The sequence below is a fragment of the Phaseolus vulgaris genome, chromosome 3, assembly GCF_051622355.1.
Source record: "Phaseolus vulgaris cultivar YP4 chromosome 3, ASM5162235v1, whole genome shotgun sequence".
NCBI lineage: Eukaryota > Viridiplantae > Streptophyta > Magnoliopsida > Fabales > Fabaceae > Phaseolus > Phaseolus vulgaris.
Window position 1 is genome coordinate 50,808,946 of NC_143500.1, and position 15,205 is coordinate 50,824,150.

A 15,205-nucleotide genomic window follows, 5' to 3' on the forward strand; every position below is an offset into this window, starting at 1 on the left:
ATGCAGAGTCACAAACAGTGCCGCAGATAGAAACTCTCAAACGCTTCCTTCCACTCACTCCCTGACTACTCACTCAGTACCACTCTTCACCCTTTCTCTTTCTTTCCCCCCCAACACATCCCCAGCCACTGGGTCCCTCTCTGTTTTTCCATGTCTTTATAGTTTTCATTCATGCCCCACTATATATATATTATTATACATTTGTGCATCTCTCTATTCGCAGTTAACGACAACGTGGACTGCACCTGCTGACTCGTATTTCGCCATTTTATTAGCTTATAAAGCTACCTGACAACACCCACTTCTCATTTCTCCCGTACCATTTTAACTCTTTCTTCCCACTGCTTCCTACCCTCTTTACATTTCAAACGTTTTATCATTGCATTTCGCACCCACACTCCACTTTCCCCCTTCTACTCTTCCTAATCCCTTTCACTCTCTCTCGCTCTCTCTTTTCCCTTCTTAAACCCCAACACTCGCATCATCGCATCGTCTCCCCGACCCTCGCCTACCATAGCAGAGGACCAGTCCAATTACAATGATGCATCGTTGTTGCGGGAACTCCCAGGGTCACGTGATGGGCACCTGCACATGCAGCATGTTTCACAGTGAAACAAACTCCTACTCGATGCTCTTTTCTATGCCCAACACCCACGGTCCCTATGATGATTACGAACACGACATGTATTCCTCCTACACGCCCTCTCCTTCTTCCGTGGACTGCACGCTCTCCCTCGGAACCCCTTCCACGCGTTTCACTGAAGGCGAGGAGCTACGAAACCGTCACGAACCTCGCTCTTCCGTCACCAACTTCTGCTGGGACTTGCTGCAATCCAAACACACCACGCAATCTCAAACCAATAAATCCACCAGAGCAACCAATAATGGCGGCTCCAACAACGACCCTCTCCTCGCTCGTCGTTGCGCCAACTGTGATACCACTTCCACTCCCCTCTGGAGAAACGGTCCTCGTGGCCCAAAGGTATATCCATTGCTTCATTACCCCAACTCACTTCTCTTCACCTTAAATTCTTCATAACAACTCTTAACTTCACATTCTTTATTTTGTTAATAACTCTTATTTAAGAAACTTCATTTTATTTTATCATTTTTAATTAGCAATAGAAAATGTTACAAATGAATAATATATAACACTACCACTTTTTATGTTAATTGTTTATATGAAAGTTGTGCCTTGGTAAATGGAACTGGACATATTTTATAAAAGTAACATCAAAAGCTTCTACTTGGTAACCAGGTTTAAAATTACGCTATTTTTAATTGTTGTAAAGAAACATCAAAAAAATAAGTTGGTGTGTATATATATACATATATGTATATATATATTTAAATCATTGAATTTGCAAAAATATTTTTAGTACTAGTATTGATTAACTAATAGTGTTATGATACATTGATAAGCCCTTTATTTGATGTAGTTTGAATCCGATTTTGTTAACGTTTTGTTTGAATTGAATTGATGCAGTCACTATGCAATGCTTGCGGGATCAGATATAAAAAGGAAGAGAGAAGGGCAAGCGCTGCAGCCGCCACGTCTGCGACAGTTCCCAGCAGCGTAATGGAATCGTCGCGCTCTTACGGCAACCAAAGCAGTTCGTGGTACGCACACTCGCAGATGGGTAACGAGTTACGTTTCATGGAGGATTCTGACGATAGAGATTCGGACAATGGCATTCCGTTCTTCTCATGGAACCTTAACGTTCCAGACCGAACGAGCCTCGTGCACGACTTCACGAGATGATGAACGATTGCGATATCCTTAATACGTTAATAATCATATGGAGAAAAAAAAATGACAAAAGCGAGTAGCAGCTACCTTGACGTTGGAAGACCACACAGATGTACGTCGACGTTTTACGATGGTGATGTAGATGTTTTTGATTGCGATGGTTGCATTATGGTCTCGTCAATGTGATGTTTTTTTTTTGACCTTTTCCTTTTTGTTTGGTTCCTTTTCTCCGTCTTGCTGCGAAAGATGGAGTGAGAAGGGGATAATTCTATGTTCTTAGTTTGCTTTTTCTTTGGTCTTGGTTCTTTAACTTTCTCTTTCAGTTACTTGTTAATCCTACCTTTCTGTTGCTTCACTTTCCCTCTCGAACTCTCCGTTATATACTATATTATTCTATTCTGTAGTGATGATGACCATGACACTGTTGGCATGTGGACCGTTTTATTTGCTTGATGCAAAGCCATTATATCTTTATGGTCCATTTTGTTGTGTTCTAAGACGAAGTGGTTCCCCCCTCTATCACCTTCTCGTTTTTTGAGTTTTCTATATCAACAGCCATGGAAAATAATTGCTTAACAGGGAAGACAAGTAAATATTAATATAAAAGTCGTATCAATTTAATAAAAAAATATATAAAGTAGTTTTACTATTCATTCTTCTTGTTTTAAGATAATAACAGTATTATTTCTATGAATTAATTTAGTTATCCATGTGGAGAGAATTTGAACGGCCATTCACTAGTTGATTTTGAAACACTTTGGGAAAGAGAGAGAGAGAGAGATGTTAGTGCATTTAATCGGGTTTTGTAATTCTGACGGTTGGATATGTATGTTGGATCACTGTTCTCTCTGAACCGGACACCCTGCGGTTCAGAACAGTAAACTGAAATGTCTTTTTGAGCACTTCATCGAATCCGTCCGGTTAGAGTTGCATTATATCTGACTGCTAACTATGACTACTTTTTTTCATCATCAAAACAACCATCATTGAGATACTATTTCATCTGCGATGCCACGGACTCATGAAAATGGTCTTTTCTGATAATAACAAAATCAATATTTGCTTTTCTAGCCATTTTCTTTTCAAATATCGAATAACAAATAGTCTATTTTTAAGGAAAAGTTTTAACGGATGCTGAAGTGAAAGTACCAATGTAATGGTATTTCAGAATGGCGTTATTTCCAGTTACAACAAAAATATATAATGGCATCCTTCATGAGGGTGCAATATGGCAACATTAATATCTAATGCAGCACTAGAAAAAAGAGTGGTGGAATGATACAATCTACCAAACAAAGGTAACCATGTTAACATGCCGCGCAATTATTGTATCAATGCCCAAATAGAAATGCTATGGTATGATTAATGCAATCGTTTCCGCTGCACATGTGCTCGAGGAAAAAGGGTACTGGCACATGTAATAAATTTTGATGTTAACCTTTCAGCATCCCACTTTGCTATGTGGTTTTGTTGTACCAAAATTTCATTCACGACAACGGTTGAACCCCAAAATTAAACTACAAGAATTTCACTTTTATTATCACTTATTATAAGTCTTAATCTTAATCTCAAATTAATCATGTTTCAACTGCTAAAGTGCTAAAGAAAATGAGTGTCTTTACTACCTAATTTCTTCCACAACAGGACAAGATAAGCCTATGTAAGTAAGGATCAAATCATAGTTACATTTTTTTTTTGAACATTTAAGAAATACTACTTGAAGATAAAAAGTTCAATATATATATATATATATATATATATATATATCTTAATTGATATACTATCATACATTTTATAACCTTACACACAAAATATTAACTAAAACCCATTATTTAATATGATGAGTCATCTAGACACCCTCCATCTTAACCTCAATTGCATAAAAATATTTCTCCTTAAAAATTATACATTTATGTAACCTTATTGAGATTATGAAATTCCAATATCTCTTCAATAGTGTGTGTGATTTGATTGCTGACTGGGCAATTATCCTCCAAATTAGATCCTGTAAGATATTAATATTAATATTGTACCGTGGTATTGGGTAATGAAAAAGATTTCTTTGATATCGAAAAAATAAAATTGACAACCTATTATAATAATAATATTTTAAATTAAAAATCATAAAGATATTAATTTATTAGATTGTTAAGTATATGTTTTTTATCATTTGTGTGTCAATCTATCATCACTTTTGGGTAATTGTTCCACCTGATGCAGAGAACACACCTGCTACAATAATTAACATAAACCTATTTCTGTTTAGAGGCAACGATTAGGGTATAACAATTAATTCCAAAAGAAGAAAACATAGCACGCAATTTATATTTTACCTACAACTAGGCTTTTAACTATACCATGTGTACCAGTTCTTCTTCATCAAACTTACCATTTCTAAACGCCACTACATTTCTATGATTTTTATTTTTTTTTATAAAATTTTTGTGTTAGATCATTATGCAACTTGACATCTCAGCTAAGCTGACACCTCAAGTAACAACAATCATTTGTTATCACATGAAAAAAAATATTACTAAAAAAAAAAAAAATACAAAAATATGGGGGGACTAGATCAAAACCCATATGTTAACACAAACATATTATACCTATTCATAAAGAATTCTAAGAACAGACTAGCTAAGAGTCTATTATACCTATGAAAAGATTCTCTATGAATAAATCCTAAATTAGCCAACTTATCAGCACACGCATTCTCACGAAAAATATGAGTTACCCTAAACCTGATTGTCCCACAAAATTAAGAAGACAAGTATTTAATGATTTTTTTTTAAATTGTATTACATTTCTATGATTTATGAATACTAATCACATGATTTTTCAGACTTGATTATGTTTGTTTTACATTGTATTTTATCGATAAAAGATTGACATGTAAATAAACAACTATTTTTATTTTTTCTCCTATTTAACAATTAAATTTTTACATTATTAACCATTATATAACTAATATATTTTTTGTTTTCAGAAAATAATGAAGTAAAAAAGTTAGAAGTGAGAGGTTTTCTGTGTGCCTCGTTTAACATGCGTAGTCAATCCTATGGCGGTCAGAAAATAAACTCAAGAAAAACATGAAATGACACGGAATGGGTAAAGGTCCATGCATGTATTGAATGGAAGTGTTTTATGCACAAACCTTGGATACTGGACTTTCTTTTTATTTTTTATTTTTTCGAGTATAATTTATAAATTAAAAATTATTATTATTATTTTAATTCAAATGAGCCTTATATTTAACATAGTTTTTAAGGTATAATTAATAATTAATTTAATTGATTAAACTATAAAAAATAAATGAACATATATAAAATTAAGGATCAGACCAAATTACATTTTTTTTAAATGAAGAATAAAATAATAAAAATCAGGGAGAACAAAATTATATATAAAAAATAATAAAGAGAAATCAAACTTATAATTTAGCTTATTTATTTTGTCTTACAGCTAATGATGAAAAGTATCTCTAAATGCATCGACATGTTTATGAAAAGAAAAGCCTATATTGCAAAAGCCGAAGATGAAAATGAAACGTTAGAAAGAAAAGAAAGAGTATATATGGAGGAGGATGAACATTGAAACAACACAACACATCTACTATAGCATTGACAATCATCCTCCAAGTAGTCAAATTTTGTAAAGTGCATCTCATTTGATAATGGTTTAGACCCTCTTTCTGATATGAATGTTTCGGTTGTGATTTTTGTCTTCAAAAAACATCATTAGAAATTTTTTTTATTGATTTGACTGTTAAACATATATATATATATATATATATATTATTATTAAGAAGAAGTAAATTTTAAATTTATTTTTATAAAATAAAGTTTATACTAATAAATATATTATTAAATATTTTTATTTCGGATCGATGAGGATTACACTCATAAATATGCTAATAAATTTAAAATCCACTTAATTTTGTTTTTTTGTTTTGAAATAGCTTAACTCAATGTTGAGACATTGTATAAGAGTCCTGTGTATTATGCCTACACTATATAAATATTTAAGATATATATACACATATATGATATCGCATATAATAATCAAATAAAAAGTCTATTGTACTTTTTTAAGTTTTATTAAAACTATATTGTTTGTTTAATATAATAAAATTATTTATTTATTTGTGTTTTTTTATTAGTAAAAAACAATAAATAAATATAGATCACTTTAAAAGGTGATACAACCTTTATATATAAAAAAATAGGACCTCACATTCCAACTAATTTCAAGCTCCCAACAAAAACTACCAATTAATCCTTATCCCAAAAGTTGGAATACCCCAAGTATTCTCATTTATATTATTCTTTATTGCTGATTAAAAAAAAAAAAAAATCCTTATCCCAAAAAAAATCATATCTACAAACACCCACCATTAGTAACATCCAAGATGTACCATCCCAACAAACTCCAAAAACACATAAAACATAAACAAATCACCAAACATAAATCATCAACAATTAGAGACTCATAAAAGTCCTCTTTACAAATAATCCACTATCTTAACAAAAACCAAAAATAACCTTTTTACATCACAAATTTTCCACCTTAAAATCTCTTTATCCTAAAATAAGAGACAAAAACTCCTAATGAAAGCAATTCTCTTATCCCACTTAAGAAGACAAACTGCTTAATGCCCTTTGATCCTGCCTGTTGACCGGAACGCTGGAAACTGCCTCGTCAAAGGATCGACATGCGCACCGCTTCTCACCTCCGTTCCTCTTCGAGATCCACCTCAAGAACCTGCAAAGAAACAGAGCGGCGCCGCTGCGGCCGATCGCACTCCAACGCTCAAGTCAGTGACCGAATCACCAAATACTAAGAGAACAAGAACCGTGCAAATCCTCTCTCACAGTCAGCTCTACAACTCGCAAGCGTAAAGAGTACATACTGAACGTGCGTACCTCAGAAAGTTTGTTGAGAACTCTTATATACCTGGTTGTTTTCTCTCTCCTGGCAGTTACAGACCTGGACACGTGGCTTGCATCCAGTCGTACACGTGCCATCATCTGGAGCCTCCTTGACTTGGCGCTGCTTCTACTCTCATTTTGGCTAAGTTACTTATGCATGGTACTGCCCAGTGCATAGCTAACTTGGGAGTGCGATCTCTACTGGAGTTGGCGAGTTAGGGTGTCCTCATACACCTTCCCTGTGGTCTCGCCGGTCGCCCTCATAATTTGCTTCTCCTTCATCTTCGGCGATGTGCTTTCTCCGGCGATCTCCAACTGCTTGGTCGCCCGAGTTCACATCTGGCGACTTCGTATTTAACCCGGTGATCGCCTATTCTGATATGCTGGAGATCGGAACACGCCAACTTAAGTACTGGCGGCTTCACGAGCCCCCCGACTTCCTTCCCTTCTGCCAGCCTGGCACCTTGCCAACACGCCTATACTGTAGCAGGATGCCACGTCATCACTCCCGACTACCAGGGCGGTACACAAGCCCCCAGTCTTAAGCGAAGACTTGTCTAGCGAAAAGATTGAAAGAGTCACGTCAACACCGGTCTACGTGGCACTGACGCAGAATTCCAAACGGTTGTACCTTCTGCTTTTCTGACGCTCCACCAAACCCCTCACTCATCGCTCGACACGTGGCTTCATCAACGGCTCTCTTCAGCTGCCGTTTGCGCTTCCTAAACCCATTTCGAAAAAACCCTTAAACCTATTTTCACTCAACACTGTTCCATCACTTTCCCTCGCATTCACGAACGCTCTAACTTTCTTCTGCGGAAAACTCTCAGCGCTCTCCAGCATTCTGAATCACCATCAACCTTCATCGTTTTCCTGATCATCAAAAGGTACCTACTTTCCTTCTTCTGCTGGTTTTCCTTGCATTTTAACCGATTCGCATCATCCTGTAACTTCCTGGTGCATACGCTGTGGGTTGCTTTTCCATTTCTCCTTCTGCGTAACTTAGGGCTTCGTCAATCGTCGCAACGAACCTACATTCGTTCGTTTTTCACCTTCCTTCTATGATCGAGTCAGCCTCTGTAACCCCTGATCATTTTTCCTTTTCTTCTTCCCGTGCAGCTGCAACCATGACTCGCACAAAGATCACCCCGAATCCTCCTCCTTCATCAAGAAACCCCCCTTCACAAGCACACGATCCACCACGAGTTCGTGGCGCTTCATCTTCCCAGGCTGAGAGGCATGCGTCTTCCCGTCCTGTCCTGGCCCAGGCGACTCCACCTACCGCCGGAGGAGCCCCCGTTCCCCTGCCAGACTTCAAAACCTTGTATCCCTGGGCCAACTCGACCCTTCTGAGGGAGACATCCTCTGTGAACACTGCGGGAGCAGTTTTGCGGCTGACTAAGGGGGATGAGCTTCATCAATCATTTCACAAGGAGCACGACGAGAAGATGATGGTGCTGCCTTGCCCCCCCGATCGGCCTGTTTGTGCCGATGACAAGGTGAGCGCCGACGGGCCCTTCTGCTTCGTCTACACGACCTTATTCAAGAAGGTGAAGCTCAAGTTCCCTTTCACCCGATTCGAGAGGGAACTCCTTACCGAGCTCAACATTGCCGCCGCCCAGCTTCACCCCGACAGCTGGGCGTTTGTTCGAGCTTTTCAAGTGATGTGCGACCACCTGGGGTTGCCCGCATCCGTGGATGTATTCCTGTTTCTCTTTGAAGCCAAGCACCCAGGAGACCGCCTGTGGGTTAGCTTGAACGCGATTGCTGGGAGGTCCATCTTTGTTATCTTCCAGCAATCCTACAAGGACTGGAAGGGGAAGTTCGTCCAAGTGCGCGCTAATGACAAGGATGCCTCCCTTCTCGACGGCTTCCCCTTGTACTGGGTGGACAAGGGGAAGAAAGAGTCCAAGAGCTGTTTCAGGAGACCCAGAAGTCCTGACAGCATGGGAGCATTGGACAGAGATCTCTGTCTCTTCTGGAAAAGGGTGGCGGACGCCAACATTACTTTCCTTACCACCACCTTGATCTGCTTCGAATTTTACGAAGACCAGCTAGAAATTCGAATAGGTTAGAACATTAAAAACTGTTGTTTTAATACTGCTTCTGTTTAGCTGTTTCTGGGCGTCTTGTGCGTTATGCGCAAGACTTTGGTTTTATCTTTCCTGCACGTATCATCTGCTTTGCTGTGTACTACCTTATGCACTTATTTTTTCCTTGAGTTAACCCATGCATTTTCGTTCCATGCAGATAACATGTTGGGCAAAGGCATGCTCGCTGAACTGAAGGCGCTCGCCCGAAACCACGGGTTGGCGACGGGTTCTCAAACGGTGCCCAACTCGGTGGTGGAGACAGCCATCGTCCAAGGGCGATCACCACCCAAGGAACCTGCCCAACGCAAGAAATTGGTCCTCAAGAGACCTAAAAGGAAAGCCCCTCAGGTGATCCACGAGGAAGAGGAAGAAGATGACGAGGCCACCGAAGACGGTTTGGTCTCAAAGAGGAAAAGGGTGGCACCTTCTTCACCGCCTGCTCCACCCCCTCTTCCAACCTCAACACCTCCATCGACGCTTGCTCCTCCTCCATCATCGCCACTCCCACGGGCTCCTGCCTCACCAGTCCAAGCGGTCCCACTGGCCACTGCGCCACCTGCAGTTGAGGCCCAAGAGCCAAACTTCATGGAGGACCCCCCAAGCGCCTCTACACCATATGTGTCAGCTGGAGGGGGTCTCCCTTCAAACGCCTCAGCTGCAGAAGTTGCTCCAATCGGGGATGAGGTTGCTCACACCTCTCCGATTCTGATCACCGAATCCCCGATTCCGTCGCCACGCCAGGAAGCGCCTACTGAAGAACCCGCTAAGGAAGGTGGCGACGAGAACCAACAACAGGCTCACCTGGTACCTCTACAAGCAGCAAACATCCCTTTGGAGGTCACAAGGATGTGGGAGCCTCTAACTGCCAAACTGAAGACCATAACAGAAGATATCCCAGCGATCATAACCAGAGCTGTGGAGAGCTCAACCAGGAGGCTCCAAGACGACCTCTTCAACCTCAAAACCGAAAACAGCACTATGAGGGTCGAGGTGGAGAAGTTGTCTTTCAACCTGACGCTCGCAGAAATCGAACACTCCCGAGTGGAGGATGCCATGAACACCGAGCTCAGGCTGGCGCGCAAGGAGGCCGCTGACCTTCGCCACAAGGTGCATCAACTTGCTCAAGAGAAGGTTGAACTGGAGAGCAAGATTGTGCCCCTTCGCGTCAGAGTGGTTGACCTGGAGGCCCTCATGAAGGCTGACGCCGTCAAGGTGCAAAAACTAGAGAAAAGGTCAGCTGACCGAGAGACCCTCCTTGGGCAGGTGGAAAAGGCGAGGGACGACGCCATAGCTGATCTTGCCAAAGCCAACGAAGAGAAAGGAAAGGCAGTTGCTGAACTGGCCCAAGCGCAAGCGGAATCCAAAAAGGTTACTAAAGACCTTCTCCAGGCTCAAGAGATCAATGAACAACTCAAGAAACAGGTTGAAGAGCTGGAGCAACAGAATAAAGAGCTGAAAGAGCAAACTGAAGACCTCAAGAAGCGGATTGAGGAACTTCAGAAGCAAATTGAAGAACTCAAGCTGAACTCCGCTCAAATTCTGGCTGCTGGATTCGAAGCTGCGCGGGAACAATTTGCTTGCCTGTTCCCCGACCTGGATCTCAGCATGGTGTCGCTGAACAATGAAGTGGTGGATGGAAAAGTCGTTCCTGCTGAAGACTAATCAATTCTTCTTCATCTGCTACCTTTGTGCTTTCCCTTGTATTATAACTTGTAATAAACTTTATGTCCCTTCGTGTATATGCTCTAAACTGTTAACTGTTAATGACAAAGGCTACGTTTTCCCTTTTATAACTTCTTCACTCGCTTCAACTTTCCTTGCTTGTTTAATTTCAAAGAAATGACTTAGGAAAACTGTAGGTACAACCTTTGGCTTAACTGCTTCGGATCACTTCAGCCTTAAGCAACAAACACTTAACAATTCGTAACCTTAAGGCAATTAACCTTATCGTAAAAATATCCCTCAAGCAATGAACTGTAACCCAGTCACTGGCTTAAACACCGCTCCACTCGACCTGCTTCACCAAACAGGTCTTTTAACCTTCTCGCCGCTGTTTGAACTCTTCCCGATCGCCAAAGACTCTTGGTGATATCAGCTTCTTTCTAGCCTCATGCTTTGGCCATTGTTTCTTTGTCTGGGGGTAGAAACGCCTTTTGGGATCCTTCTTTACCTCCCTGAACTTCAGAACAAAAGACCGGTTGACTAGGCGTTCTCTTCGAACCTACCTTAGCCACCTTCCAAACTTCTTCCACCCTCTGCACCATACCTGAACTCGTTCGAGACGAGAAAGATTTTATCTTGCCTAAGCTCGCATGTAGGCGAGAAGGTCTTTAACTCGCCTGAACTCGCTCATCGGCGAGAAGGTCTTTAACTCGCCTCTACATTGCCCCAGGGGTTACATCTTCTCGCCCCCAGAAACACGGAGGACTTTTTACTGGCGCCTCTACATTGCCCCAGGGGTTACATCTTCTCGCCCCCAGAAACAGGGAGGACTTTTCACTGGCGCCTCTACATTGCCCCAGGAGTTACATCTTCTCGCCCCCAGAAACACTGAGGACTTTTTACTCTTCATCGCCTGCACTCGCTCGACGGCGAGGAGGTCTTTATCTTGCCTCAGAACGCGCGAGGGCGTTGAGGTCTTTCATCTGGTGCCTCCGATCGCCGAAAGACGATGAGGACTTTAAAACTTTAACTGGTGCCTCCAATCGCCGAAAAACGATGAGGACTTAAAAACTTTAACTGGTGCCTCCAATCGCCGAAAAACGATGAGGACTTAAAACTTTAACTGGTGCCTCCAATCGCCGAAAAACGATGAGGACTTAAAAAACTTTAACTGGTGCCTCCAATCGCCGAAAAACGATGAGGACTTAAAACCTTTTTAGAAAACATGCGATATATCTTTACTTGCCTTAAATCATGTACAAGCGACAAGGTCTTTCTTCAAAACTTTTGGGAAAAAGCAAACATGCAATCTGAAAACGCCTTATACTTCGAAAACTCTTCTTTTATTGGGTGGCCTCATTAAAAACCCTCCTTAGGGAAAAAAGAGTGCCCCCTTCAAACTGTTTCATCAGAGACATTGTAATATGACCTTTGTGTTTGTCTTTACTTACAAAGCTCTTAACTATAGTACAACTTCAGGTGCGTGGCGTTCCAGGTGCGAGGAATCGCCCCTCCTTCCAGCGTCTCTAAGCGGTAGGCGCCGTTCCCGAACACCTCGGTTATTCTGAACGGTCCAGTCCACTTGGGCGACAGTTTATTCTCCATCTCGTACTGGTGGGCCTTCCTCATCACCAGATCGCCCTCTCTAAACTGCCTTGGCATCACCTTCGAGTTGTATCTTCGTTCGATCCTCCTCTTCACCGCCTCAACTTTCAGTCTCGCCTCTTCCCTGACCTCGTCCAGTAGATCCAGGTTCAGCCTTCTCTCTTCATTCGAGTCTTCCTCTACGAAGTTCTGGAATCTCGGCGAGCTCTCCTGGATCTCTACTGGGATCATGGCATCACACCCATAGACCAAGCTGAACGGGGTCTTATGGGTTCCTGACTGCTCGGTGGTGTGGTACGCCCAGACTATACGGGGTACCTCCTCAGCCCAACTTCCCTTGGCTTTCTCAAGCCTTCTCTTCAAACCTCTCAACAACACCCGATTAGCTGACTCCACCTGGCCGTTTGTCTGAGGGTGCTCGACGGATGCAAACACTTGTTGAATTCCCACCCATTCGTAGAGCTTCTTCAGCAGGTGGCTTGCAAACTGAGTTCCATTATCCGACACCAGGCGTTTAGGCACTCCAAACCGGCACACGATGTTCTTCCACACGAAACCTTCGATCTTGTGTGCGGTGATCTGGGCCACTGGTTCTGCTTCGATCCACTTGGTGAAATATTCAATCGCCACCACCAAGTAGTTCATCTGCCTGATCGCCAGCGGGAAAGGTCCCAGGATGTCGATTCCCTAGGTATGAAATGGCCAAGGGCTATAAATCGACTTCAACTCCTCGGGAGGCGCCTTATGCCAATCGGCGTGCTGCTGGCATTGTTTACAACATTGGGCATACTTCTTGCAATCTTCTCTCATGGATGGCCAGTAGTATCCTGCACGGAGAGTCCTCGCGGCCAGAGCTCGACCCCCGACGTGGCTTCCGCATATACCTTCGTGGAGCTCCGCCATGATTCTCGTGCACTTCTCGCCGTATATACATTCCAGGAGCGGGTGAGTGAACCCAAACCTGTACAGATCGCCATCAATCAGGGTGTACTTGCTAGAATTCTTCTTTACCTTCCTAGCCTCAGTCGGATCCAGCGGGAGAAGGCCATCTGCCAGGCACCGCTTGTACTGTGTTATCCAAGTGTCTGGCTCATGGGTAGCGCAGACCTGTATCACATTCACCTTCTCTCCTCGGCATGCTCTAATTCTCGGCGATCTCAGAGTTTCTTGCGTCAGGGACTTATGGCTTCTCACGGCGTTCTCCGTCGACTTGCTGATCTGAAGGACCAGGTGATCTGCCACAAATGCTCTTGGCGTCTTCAGAGTTTCTTGAATCACCGTCCTCTGCCTACCCCCCTTGCCTGAGCTGGCGAGCTTAGCTACAAAGTCAGCTCGAGCATTCTGCTCTCTGGGTACATGTACTACTTCAAAGGAGGCAAAGGAACTCTTCAATTCCTGCACGTACGCCAAGTAAGCCGCCATTTGTGGATCTTTAGCCTGTAACTCGCCTGTTACTTGCCCCGTGACTAGCAGTGAGTCACTCTTAGCCATCAGCACCCTAGCTCCCATCTCCTTGGCCAGCAGAATCCCGGCGATCAGCGCCTCATACTCTGCTTGATTTTTGCTGGCTTTGAAGGCGAACCTCAGAGATTGTTCGATCAGCACGCCGTTGGGTCCTTCCAATATGACTCCAGCATCGCTGCCCTGCTGGTTCGACGATCCATCCACTGAAAGTACCCAACGAAAATCGTATCCTTCAACCCGCGTCGCCTCTGATGAGAGCTCAACCACGAAATCTGCAAAGATTTGCCCCTTGATCGGGCCTCGGGGCTCATATTTAATATCAAACTCTGACAACTCTACTGCCCACTTCACCATCCTTCCCGCAACGTCGGGTTTCTTCAAGACCTTCTGGATGGGCAGGTCAGTCATCACCAGTATTGTGAAACTATGGAAGTAGTAGCGCAACCTCCTCGCCGAAAACACCACAGTCAGCGCAGCCTTCTCCAGGGCCTGATATCTCGTTTCGGGGCCCTGCAACACCTTGCTCACAAAATAGATAGGCTTCTGAGCCAGATCTTGATCCTGAGCGAGCACCGCACTCACCGCCCTCTCAGTTACAACAAAATACAACCTGAGAGGGATTCCCACCAGCGGTTTGCACAGAACCGGCGGGCTCGCCAGATACTCCTTCAGTTTGACGAAAGCTTCCTCACACTCTTTCGTCCAAACAAACTTATTATTGCGCCGCAGACACTGAAAATAGGGATGCCCCTTTTCTCCGCTAGCTGACACGAAGCGAGATAGGGCTGTCATCCGACCCGTTAGCTGTTGGACTTCTTTTACCGTAGCTGGGCTCCTCATCGCCAAGATGGCGGCACACTTGTCTGGGTTGGCTTCTATTCCTCTTTCAGTCAAGAGGAAACCCAAAAACTTTCCAGCCTCCACGCCGAAAATGCATTTCTCCGGATTGAGCTTTAACTTGAACTTGGCGATCGTCGTGAACAATTCTTCCAAGTCTGCAACGTGCTTGCTTTTTTCCTGCGAGGTCACGACCATGTCATCGACGTACGCTTGCACGTTCCTTCCCAGCATTGGTGCAAGTACTCGATCCATCAGCCTCTGGTATGTGGCCCCCGCGTTCTTTAGCCCAAACGGCATCACCTTATAGCAATAGCACGATCTCTCCGTCATGAAGGCTGTCTTCTCTTCATCCATGGGATGCATCTTGATCTGATTATATCCTGAGAAGGCATCCAGGAAACTCAGCAACTTACACCCTGCAGCACTATCGACCAGGGCATCTATGCTTGGTAAAGGATACGAATCCTTTGGGCAAGCTTTGTTCAGGTCGGTGAAGTCGACGCACATGCGCCATTTCCCGTTACTCTTCTTTACCAGCACGACATTTGCCAGCCATTCAGGGTATTGGACTTCTCTGATGTGGCCTGCAGCGAGGAGTTTCTGTGTTTCGTCCCTGATCGCCTGCCTCCTCTCCTCGTTGAATTTTCTTCTCCTTTGTCGCACTGGTCTCACCAAATTGTCCATCGCCAGATGATGGCACAAGAAGTCGGGATCAATCCCGGGCATGTCTGAAGCGGACCATGCAAACGCGTCCAGATGCCGCTCAATCACCTCGGCGATCTGGTCCTGGAGCTCGACCTCCAGAGATCTTCCCAGCTTGAAGATCTTTCCTCCGATCTCCTTTTCGAGCCACTGCTCGACAG

General features: G+C 43.2%; 1 protein-coding gene across 1 annotated transcript; it reads left to right on the forward strand.

The window, feature by feature from the left end:
- Positions 1–2,105, forward strand: LOC137808392 (GATA transcription factor 18). Its single transcript, XM_090299743.1, has 2 exons — positions 1–982; positions 1,487–2,105. The coding sequence occupies exons 1-2, from the start codon at positions 539–541 to the stop codon at positions 1,760–1,762; spliced, it is 720 nt and encodes a 239-aa protein (XP_090155869.1). The 5' UTR covers positions 1–538; the 3' UTR covers positions 1,763–2,105.
- Positions 2,106–15,205: the final 13,100 nt, after the last annotated feature.